Source organism: Suricata suricatta, chromosome 10, assembly GCF_006229205.1.
Source record: "Suricata suricatta isolate VVHF042 chromosome 10, meerkat_22Aug2017_6uvM2_HiC, whole genome shotgun sequence".
Taxonomy (NCBI): Eukaryota; Metazoa; Chordata; class Mammalia; order Carnivora; family Herpestidae; genus Suricata; species Suricata suricatta.
In genome coordinates, this window is record NC_043709.1 from 19,462,458 (window position 1) to 19,474,351 (window position 11,894).

General features: G+C 39.8%; 1 protein-coding gene across 1 annotated transcript in view; it reads left to right on the forward strand.

Annotated features, from left to right (window-relative positions):
* The first annotated feature begins 527 nt into the window (after nt 1-527).
* Nucleotides 528-11,894, forward strand: part of SLC5A8 (solute carrier family 5 member 8) — a 44,412-nt gene continuing 33,045 nt past the window's right edge. Inside the window, exons 1-3 of the mRNA XM_029954985.1 lie at nt 528-878; nt 5,432-5,497; nt 7,784-7,835. Coding sequence (XP_029810845.1) covers nt 528-878; nt 5,432-5,497; nt 7,784-7,835 — 469 coding nt within the window. The remainder of the gene's footprint in view (nt 879-5,431; nt 5,498-7,783; nt 7,836-11,894) is intronic.

Genomic DNA, 11,894 nt, shown 5'->3' on the forward strand with positions numbered 1-11,894 from the left:
AAGGAAGGCAATGTAAAAAACCCCAGGTGTATCATCTCGTTAGGGACCCGCGGACTGTTGAACCGGAAAGCTAAACGTACAAGCGTTACTACTGCCCTTCGACCCACACCCCCATCGGTCTCCTGCTTATTTAGAAAGTGCGTCCCCTCGGGTGCCACTTGGGAACATTTGGGCCGAGCGCTCTCCGTGGATTCGCGGGTCGCGGCCGGAGGCGCCAGTTCTCCCAAGTGTCCGCGGCGCCCGGCGACCCGGCCACCCCGAGCCTGTGACCAGGTGAGGGCTCAGCGTGGCTGGAGGAGCTCGGCCGGCTGCGGTGGGTACAAAGGCCTCGGCGCCCAGCCACGTCCCCACCTTCGCGGTGCGCTGGGAGCCGGCGGGGACCGATACCTGGAGGACGCCTCCAATCCCCGCGGCGCCACGCCCGCCGCGCGGGGAATAAGAAGTGAGCGCCCGGCCGCAGAGGTGAGGCTCGGGCTGCGCGCCGCGGGGCCACAGTTGGAGCGCAGAACCGGGGAGACCGAGCGACCATGGACGCGCCGCGGGGCATCGGCACCTTCGTGGTGTGGGACTACGTGGTGTTCGCCGCGATGCTGCTCATCTCGGCCGCCATCGGCATCTACTACGCCTTCGCGGGGGGCGGCCAGCAGACCTCCAAGGACTTCTTGATGGGTGCCCGCAGCATGACAGCCGTGCCCGTGGCGCTGTCCCTCACCGCCAGCTTCATGTCGGCCGTCACCGTCCTGGGCACCCCCTCGGAGGTCTACCGTTTTGGGGCCATATTCAGCATCTTTGCCATCTCTTACTTCTTTGTGGTGGCCCTCAGCGCGGAGGTCTTCCTCCCGGTCTTCTACAAACTGGGAATTACCAGCACCTACGAGGTAAAGGGTCAGCGTGCGGAGGGGAGGGCGCAGGACTTTTCAGGTTCCTGGAGGGATTTTCCGGGGGCAGACTCACCACAACATCGAAATCTCTCCCTGTCCAAGTCCATCATTCCCCTGCCCTCCCCTTCTGGGGAGAGGTGTCCTGTGAAGGCGATAAAATCTTGGGACTTGCACTTATGAGCTCAGAGCAAGAAAGAGAGGCTTCCCAAATAAACGGAGTGATTTGGATTAGTGCTCACTAAGGTGCTTTCTGCTTTAACATCTTTGATTCTGAGTCAAGGGGAACGATTTAAAAACTTTTTATCTGGGGGAGGGTAAGTTCAAATCTCAGCCCCTCCTCCTTGAAAGGAATCCCCTTGTTCCAGGTCCATAGGCACCCAAGATAGTCGGGGAAGAATTTGTACTCTACCCTCTTTGCCCCACCACACACACATTTCCCGGAGAGTCAGATGCCCAACTGGTTAAGGTGCTGTAACTCCTGTCCCAGTACCTACATTTGATATCAGATTCTACCACTTACTAGCTGAGTAACCTTGAGTGATTTACTTAACCTTTTGTGCCCATTTCTTTCATCTCAAATGAAAATAATAATACCAACTGCCTCATCTAGTTGTTGGGAGGATTAAATGAGATGATGCAAGGGTAGCATTCAGAATAGTGTCTGGGGTTGGGTGCTTGCTGGATAAATGTGGGCCATAGTGGCAGACATGGTTATCTTGGGATCACTAGGAAGATTTGGCTGCAAGGTTCTTAAACAGCTGTGCCTTTTCTCTGTGTGGAAAGATGATTACAGAAGACACTTGTTGGGATGAGCACTAGGTGTTATATGTAAGTGACGACTTGCTGGGTTCTACTCCTGAAACCAATAGTACACTGTACGTTAACTACCTCGAATTTAAATCAATAAATATAAGAAAACCATCTTTCCCATTGCATGGCTCCACTGGGTTATAGGTTTTCTCTAGTTGTCTGCCGGAAGGGCTTTACAAAGATAGGGAATGTCGGTTTAGTTTAAAGAGCTGCTCAGTGTGACTGGGTGGGGGGCAGTTCAGCACCCTCAGTGGTCTCTTTACCCAGGCAATAAGCCATAAGGAATATGGACACACCTGTGCAAGTTTCCTCTCTCACAGGTCATTATCCAGAGGATGCTGACACTCCGTCTTAGCCTTGAGTTTAGGTACTTTTTGCTCCAGCCCACAGCCACTGGAACGTGGTTTCCTAGTGAGGCTGGTTCCGCTGGTGCTGGCTACAGGGCCTCAATGTCCCAACCAGTGTTAGTGACAAACTGCCTGGGCTTTGGTGATGCCATCCAGGGCGAGGCACCCCTGGGGCGGCAGTGCCTTCCACTCACTCTGGCTATTGTTTGGGAGAGTTCACTCATCATCTCAGAAGGGAGCAGGATGGAATTTGTTTTGTTCAAAGTTAACAAACTGGCTGCCCCAGGCCAAACTCCATTTTTTTTTTTTTACCCTTAAAGTGTTTTGAAAGAAAATTAATTTAGCATTTATGACATTGAGAAGTCAAATATAATTCCAGATTCTAGCTTCTTTTGAAAATTTAGAAGCCTGGTGGCACTGGGTTCACATTCCCTGGGGTGAATTCCATGATCAATTCCTAGTTTTACGGCCATTACTCTCACTCCCTCTTAATTTCTACACTGAGACCTCATTGTCATGGCTGCCTGGTTACTTTCTCATGATACAGAGCTGTTTAAAGAGCCATGTTTTTGTCTTTCTCAAAAATGCAAAAGGAAACATGGACAGGGATGAAGAGAGTATTTGGTTTTGAGGGAAATGTGAGAGGACATATTTCTTAGCAGATATGAGGAATAATCCAACATTTTAATATATGAACCACAGGCTGATCCACTTGTGTATGTTACCTGATGAGCCCTTAGGCAGTTGGAGTCTGTGAGCTCTGATCTGTAGTCAACCAACTCAAAAACTCAGAAAGGGTTTGAAGAACCTGGCAAGAGGACTTCAGTCCCCAGAGATGAATGCTCCTCTCATAAGCACTGACCCATGCCACCTCAGGGCAGCAGCATTAACTCAACCAGAAACAGATTTCCCAGACATTCCTAGTTGTGGAGGTTGTTAGCAGGGTCCAGCTAAAAATGGCAAGAAGTTAATATTTACTAAATGCTTAATACACGTGTGGCACTGGGCTGCAAGGTTTACACATACACATTATCTGAGTCAATCAATACTCAAAACAGTCCTTACAAGGGAGGTGCTAGGAGAGTCCCATTTTGCAGACAAAGAGACTCAGAGTAAATTAAGCTACATAAGAGAGTGTGAGGCAAAGTAGACACATGCCTAGAGGCTGTGCAATGGTGCGTACTGGCTGCTTCTGAAGGCTCTGGTGAGTCTGTTATAACCCTCAAGCGAGGCTTACGAGAGTGCAGAGAGAACAAGGAAGTAGAACAAAACACAGAGAGTTGTGGGCACGCTGGCAGCATCTATGACTGGTGGGTGCCCAGCAGCTAGAGTCAGAGAACTTCAGATAACATGCTTTGTCCCTAACAATTGGTCTTAGCAACCACTTTCCTGTGACTATTTTCTATTTGTTTATGCTTCAGAGGAAACCAACTACACAGAATAAGATTACCACCCTGGTATTCTTGCTCAAATATGAAATCTATTCCTACTTATATTTATTTAGCTAAAGTGGCTGTTCAGAAGCATATTTGTTATTATTAATCACTGCTTTCTAAGTATAGGCCTGATAGATGTTAGCCACTTCCAGACCACAGACAAGAAGTATAATGCAGGAATACAGTTTGTTCACTACTTCTGCAGGATCTTTCTGGAGCCACAAAATCTGTGCATTGGAACTGAGTTGTCCAGGTGTGTGGTGTGTGTGTGTGTGTGTGTGTGTGTGTGTGTGTATGCATGATTTTTGAATATATATATATATATATGTTTATAATTTTGGGTTATGTTTGTGGATTTGGATGCCAATTTTTTAATGTCTTACTTTTGAATAACAAGTTACAACATTTCCTCATCTGTTTATATCACTTGATAGTCTCCAAAGCCCTGCAAAGTAAGAGGGGAAAGAATTAGTACTATGATCCTCATTTTCAGGAGGAGGAGCCTAGAATTTCTAGCGACTGCCTCAAGCTTGTGGAGTCATGAGTGGGACTGGGTCAAGGGCTGGAACTCCTCCCCAGAACTATACTGTGCTGTGTAATTTTTACCTGTTAGTTGTGTTTGGAGGTCCTACCATGTGTCAGTGCCTCCCACTCACTCTGACTCTTAGAGACATGATCAGTTTGCCTATTTATTTGGAATAATGTAGTAGTTCCCTGCCCAGATTTGGGCATCAAATGGTCCTAGACTTGCATTGTGGCTGTGAGAGTTGTTAGGTTGCAAATTTGGTGTTCTCTCTGAACCCCAGCTCCCTCCCCTCTGACTGGTAGTACTGGCCTCCAGGAGTTGTTGGAAGGACAGTGTATAAAGCAAATACTCTATAACTGTTACTTTGATTACGGAGCAAAAATATCTGGTGTAGTTTTATCTGATTATTACTTAATGTCAGTTTTCCCTTCTTCTTTGTTTCCCCCTGCTATAGAAAACACTGTTTTCAGCTTTAAAATTCTCTCTACATGAGTAATAAATATTCAAGTTAAAAAATGTTTTAGACTCCAGCCTTCTTCCAGCTCTAAAATTCTATGATTCTAACTCTATAATATATTTTGTTATATAATATAGGAGATAAGCAAATTATATTTTAAGATACAGTAGATGTCTAGGAAAGTAGGAAAAATTGGCAATTGTTCACTGGCCCTGAATGGAAACTGACATAGACTGATTTAAATAAATAATAATTATTTGGGAGGATATAGGGGTAGCCCATCAGAGAGTGAAAAGCTAATCAAAGAGACTGTTAAAAGGACAGAAGTCAGGGCAGCTTCTTCAGGCCACTGTCAGGATCAGTCTGCTTTTGCTCCAGTCATTTTCTGTCTTTATATTATGCCTCTAAGATTTAAGCACCGATTGGAGAGAGAAGCCTATTGCCTGAACATGGGTCATATGACCATCCCTTGTTCACAAGAGGCAGGGCACCTTGATAGACAGTTCCATCACAATTGCTTACAGTGAGAAAGGTTGATTCCCAAATGGATCAGGGAAATATCTAAAGTACATACCAAGGCAAAATAGAGAATGGCATTTTGCTCATTCTAAAAATGCAGAATACAATCCACTTACATGATAGTCTTGAAAAGCCAAAACTAGGGATAGAGAACAGATCAGTGATTGCCAAGGTTTAGGGGTAGGGGGAGAGTTTTCCTACAAAGGAACAAATAAGAGAGTTTTCTGGTGGTGATGGAATTGTCCTGTATGTATTAAAACCCAATGAACTGCACTTTAAAACATGAGTCAATTTTGCCATATGTAAATTAAAAGAGTAGTAAAGAAGGAATACAGAATGCAAATCACTTCTGAGGTTGCCTTAAGTCTAGCCCCTTTACTTCCTAAGCAGCTGATTTTTTAACAACAGTATAAAGTTTTCACATATTAACCGTTTTTCCCTTTTTTTGGAAACAGTATTTAGAGCTTCGATTTAACAAATGTGTTCGTCTCTGTGGAACAGTCCTCTTCATTGTCCAAACAGTAAGTTACTTCCCTAATATTAGTTTGTTTTACATTTTGTCATCTAAAATGTTTCAACTAAGGCATCTGGGCCAAGCTTATTTGGTAAACGAATGAAAGATAAGAAAGAGATGTTGAAAATAGGAGACAAAGAAAAAATACTTGCTGTTATATGGCATCAATTCTTAAGATCATTAAACAGTGTTTTAGCAAATGCCCCACTTCCTGGAAAACAGAATGGTTTAAGTGAATACTAAATATTACATTAGTCAAACAACAGTTATGTTGCTTCAGAGCACATGCTTTTTCCTATCCCACCTCCCCTTCTTCCCATCAAAGTGACTGAGATGTCATCACTACTGAGATGACAAAGATATTTGAAGGAGCTGTAGTAGCTGATAGTAGGAATTGTAACAAAGGGAAAACAAGGCATATGTTTCATAGTGGTTTGCAACTTATTGAGTAACAGGTTTGAAAAAATTAACTGAAATAGAAAGACACTAGGAAATAATTTCATTTGCTTGAAAGCATGCTTACAGAAGTCATTCTGAGCTCTCTTTAAAAAAATGGAAACTTTAGCCCTAATTGAAGTGGTTACCAAGTATAAAACAACAGAACAATGCACTCTGGAATTTTTAAAGCCAAGTACATAGTCCAGTAATATAAGTAAATGCAAATATAGATTTACTGATTGACACAAATGGAAAGCAAAGATTTGCCAAACTGTGAGTGACAGAGAACACTTCCCAGTCTTCATCTAGGTTGCTGGAGGCTTGTCATGATTATTGTCAATCATTTATATTGCTCTTTTTCTTGACAGCTAAATGCTTTTTGGGGGGATGGGTCTGTTAATAGAGATCTAGGCAAGAGTTTTCATTCTCATCCCTGTTTATAATTTACTTCTCCAATTCACTCCCTAAGGATTTGCTATAGCATAACAGAATGCCACTGTAAATTATTGAACTTGACTCCATTTTATATCTCTGTAATTTGCATAACTTAGATTGGTCCTTAACACTTCCAGTGTAAAAGGAAGGAGCTCTTTGGGGTCTGGTAGAGATTCTGACAAAGACCTGAGGCTGGTATCTTCCATTTACCAACTGTTCAGTTCCTGTTTGGATCATTTTTAGACATGCATACAGAGATGCAAAGTGGGGAACAAGCGTCAGGAAGGTGGCCTGTGGTCATGTTTTCAAATCTTCAAGTTGGTCAGGATAATGACTGTAGAAAATTCATTACTGCAAAAAGAGGAAAACTTTACCATCTCCAACTTGAAGGACTTACTTCCATTGACCTATACATGTAATATAATCAAACATTCAAATACTACATAATATGGCTTTTTCATCATATGTTTTTAGAGTAAATAGAGAATCATACAACCACATGGGTTTTTAAAAATTTTTTATGATTATTCATTTTTGAGAGACAGAGAAAGAGACAGAGCACAAATGGGGGAGGGGCAGAGAGAGAGACGGAGACATAGAATCCAAAGCAGGCTCCAGACTCCAAGCTGTCAGCCCAGAGCCTAACATGGGGCTTAACTCACAAATCATGAAATCATGACCTGAGCTGAAGTCGGATGCTTAAATGACTGAGCCACCCAGGCACCCCAATCATATGTTTTTGTAGAGTAAATTACATAGAATATATATGAATAGACAGGACATAATATACAGTATTTGAAAGATCAAATGTAGTGAAAATTATATCCTGAGAAAAAAGACCATTCTTATCATACTGCTATACCCCAGATTCATAAATATTTGTTAGATTATGGGTGAAAAATAATATACAATATAGAAAAGATGGAATATAGTTTTGTTGGCTTTCAGGGTTTTTTTTAGAACAAATTGACATTTTTGTTTAATTAATGAGCATGCAAACTCTTTGAAACCAGTTTCCAAAATTACTACTGTTTTCCCCAATTAATTATGCAGTGATTAACAATAGTTTGAAGGCATATAAATGAGGGGTCATCTCTCTTTTTAAGTTTGTATTTTTTCCTTTTTTCTAATTGTTTAGATCAAGGAAAATTGATTTCAAACTTGAGTTGATGGATCAATGACTATCTGCACTAAGCACCATGTGAAAAGTCTATATTTTTAACAAAATTGGCCATAAAAGATTTTTGTAACCTCTGACCACACCACAAATAGTAAAAGAGAATCAACTTAACTTAAATAATATTTTCAAGTTACAAATTATATCAAGTATACTGAAACTACTGCTTTAATTCATAATTGAGTTTATAAAAATTAATACTTTATAATTCATACAGTATATTTGGTTTTCTTTTTCCCTTAGATTCTGTATACTGGAATTGTTATTTATGCCCCTGCCCTGGCTTTGAATCAAGGTACATTTTAGAGTTAACAATTATGTCAGTCACATTTTGGGATTCATTTTTAAATAGACTTTATTCTCTCTTTGGGGAGATGGGGAGATGGAAGAATGATTCCAGTAACCTGCATCAACTTGAGGGGAGGAACATGGGTTTAAGTGTGTACTCTAGCAATTTCTTTGGGTTCCTGGATCAATAGCTCCAGAGGATCTATGATTAATAGAAGGGCAGACCTCACTGAGGAGCGAATCTTGGATGTACCAACCAGCCATGCTCCATTCCTTCAGAATGAACGCCCCCTATGGTCTAAGTCACGAATGGCTGCATTTTCTTCCTTGGTGGCTGTAACTGGGAGCCCATAGTCAGGCAGATACTGTGTTACTCACCTAAGTTCCATTATAAAATCTGTCAGAGAGAAATGCTTTTCTTCTTCCCATTTCTAATGTGGTCCAAAATGCAAGTGAGGGAGATTTGTGTGACTTCAAATAGCATATCTTTCCTAGTGACAAAATAAAGATGGCTCTAGTATTCTTTTAAACAAATGTATGAAGATGGTGCTGATCAACAAAACTACTCTCTGGATTTGGGCAGATAAAAGCCATGAAGCTGGAATAGTTTCCTGAATCAAAGGTGCCTGTTAGTCATAATTGCAAAAGGCTTCTGGAAAACCCCATATCCTTTTAATTCTTATCAGATGTGAATTTATCTCTAAAACTTGCTCGTAAAATGGACAAGTGAACTTTGATGGGAAAAATGTGATGTAGTTCCTGGAGTTAATATAAAATGGAAAAGCTCTGCTAAATCCATAGTCTAATTTCTTGATTTCATGATAGACAGTATTTATTACCTAAGTTTATAAAGTGTAACAATATCATTAGAAAGAAGAATTCCATGAATTCTGAATGCTCTTGAATTCTGAATGACAGGCATGTTCCATGTCAGTCTTACCAACATCATGAATGGGTCAATTTCATGTATAAAGAGCTGAGCTATAAACTTCATAAGTTACCTATTGACTTTAAGTGTAAATAAAGGTGTTGGCTTTAGGGTTTTAAAGTACAGTTATGGCAGTAAGAGAGTACTGCTTTCCATTTGTGAAGAAATTGAGGACTCCAGTCTTACCAGTTTATTGAGCCGTTCACTAGGAAGTAGGACCCAAGAGATTGCATTTTGACTACTTGAATATCAATTGTATATTTTACTGTGACCAAGGCAGTGAATACAAGCATAAATATGTACTGGGGGTACAACAGATGCTCCAGAGAAACTTGTCTAACTGAAATGGATCTTAACATTCTTTAGGTCTAATCGTTTTCTTTTCACTTTTCTTTAATTATAGAAAACTTCAAACATATACTAGAAAAAAAAAAGAATAGCATATTGAACTCTAGTGTATCCTTAACTCCACTAAAAATTATCAACTCTTGGTTTAATTCACTATGTTTCAGTCATTAGGTTATTTTGCTATAAATCTGAGGTATTTTATCATTTCATCTGAATTCAGTATCTTTTAAAAATAATAATATGCTTTTTTCTCCACTGAGGTAAAATTGACATATAACATTGTATTATATGATAATGATTCAACATTAGTATGTATTAAAGGTGACCACCACAATGTCTAGTTAACATCCATCTCCATACATAGTTTTAAAAAGTTCTTTTTCTTGTGATGAGAGCATATTAATATTTTTCTGTTAGCAACTTTCAAATATGCTCTACAGGAATATTAACTATAGTCACCATGCTGTACATTACATCTCCAGGACCTATGTATTTTACAACTGGAAGTGTGTATCAGCATGTGTTTTGCAATTGTACCATTTTCATATCTAAAATATTAAAATCATTTTTGACATCATCAATATGAAGTCAGTGTTCAGATTTCCCTGATTTATTTTCCTTTTTGTTGTGTTTCATCATACGCATCTCCAAAATCTGTTTATCCATTCTTTTATTGATGGACATTGGATTGTTTCCAGTTTTAGGCTACAATGAATTAAAGTTATTGAGATCATTCTTATACAGGTTTTGTTTTGTCTTGCTTTGTATGTGTTACAACCTTTTAAAGCAGAATGTGACTTGAGCACTACATTTTAACACACAAAACTTGCTGAGTTACTTTTTGAACAGCTTTACAACATACCTAAGTTGGTTCAGTTTAACATACTAGTTTTTAGAGTCCTGTTACATGTAGTTGACAACTACAGGGGATAGAAGTTTTAAAAAGTAGATCCTGGAAGGTGAAAAGTGTTTGAACCAGTATTTTTCTTTTAAACATAAGGGGATAGCTCAGAATACTTCAATGATAAAAAGTTTGGTCTTACTAAGGAATCTGCTAGGTAGCTAAACCTTCAGATCATACAGTTAACACTAGGTTATTTACATCTTACAAAAAAATGCTACCTTGTCCTATTAACATAAGCCACCATGGAACTAGATAGAAAAGAAAAGCTAGCTGGGTTTTAGTTCCTACGTATCACAGCATCACACTCAGAAAGGGAAAGAAATCTTATCTTCTTCTTAAATGGTTCTTGTCCAGCCATACAGATTTTTAAAATGTTAACAAAAATGAAGAAAAACATCCTTGAAAATATATTATTGGGGCGCCTGGGTGGTGCAGTCGGTTAAGCCTCCGACTTCAGCTCAGGTCAGATCTCACGTTCGTGGGTTCGAGCCCCGCGTCAGGCTCTGTGCTGACAGCTAGCTCAGAGCCTGGAGCCTGCTTCCGGTTCTGTGTCTCCTTCTCTCTCTGCCCCTCCCCCTCTCATGCTCTGTCTCTCTGTATCAAAATAAATATAACATTTTAAAAAATTAAAAAAAAAAGAAAATATATTATCAGGGAAAATGAAGATAAAGTATTGAATGCCTGTACAAGTAATTCTTGGGGCAGCGCTTAGTTGAGTTCTTCCATGTATGGCGTGTCATCATCCCCTACGAGGGGCAGCATCTCTTTGGTTACAGCAGATTGCCATCATCAGTGGTGGGGTCATCTTCATTGATACCAAGACCAAATTTGATCATGCTGTAGAACCTGTTAGCATGTGTCTGGAGATTTGCTTTTGACACTCATTGTCGTTTCTATTGGGTGAACACCTGGAAGCAGTGTTGTTAAACATACACCTATTATGACCCAGCTCAGGGCAGATTCATGTACAAAATTTAAGAGAAACTGGCAAATAGTTTTTCTAAATGGATGTACCATTTTACATGCCACTCCACAACACATGCATGTCTGAGTTACTCCAGTTGTGCTTCTGCCCTGGCTTTGAATCAAGGTACATCTTAAAGTTACCACATTTAGGTTTAATTTATTATACAGGAAAACAATTGACTTTCATATATTAACGTTGTGTCCTGCAAACTTGGCTATAATCACTAGTTCCAGGAGTTGTTTTTTTTTTAAATATCAATGATCATGTCATCTGTAAACAAAAAGAATTTTAATTCTTCTTTCCCAATCTATACCATGTATTTCCTTTCTTGTACAATGTTGAGAAGGAATGGTGAGAGAGGGCATCCTTATCTGGTACTTGATGTTAATAGGAAAGCTTTGAGTCTCTCACCATTAAATAGGATGTTAGCTGTAGGATTTTTGGAGACAGGCTTTATCATGTTCAGAAAATTCCCCTCTATTCCTAGTTTATTGAGAGTTTTTATTATAAATGGATGTCAAATGCTTTTTCAGCATATTTTGATATGATCATGTGATATTTCTTTTTCAATCTGCTAATATGATACATTCCATTAATTGATATGAAAATTGATATGAAAATATTGAATGAGCCTTGAATACCTGGGACAAATCCCTCTTGGTCATGGTTTTTAAATCTTTTTATACTTTTTTTTGGATTCAATTTGCTAATCCTCAATTTGTTGAAAACTTTTGCATCTGTTTTCCTGGGAAATATTGGTTTGTAGTTTTCTTGTAATATCTTACCTACTTTTGGTACTAGATCAATCCTGGCCTCATAGGGTGAGTTAGGAAGTATTCCCTCTGCTTCTATTCTCTGAAAGAGGTTGTAGACAGTTGGTATGATTTCTTCCTTAAATTGTTAGAAATTACCAGTCAGC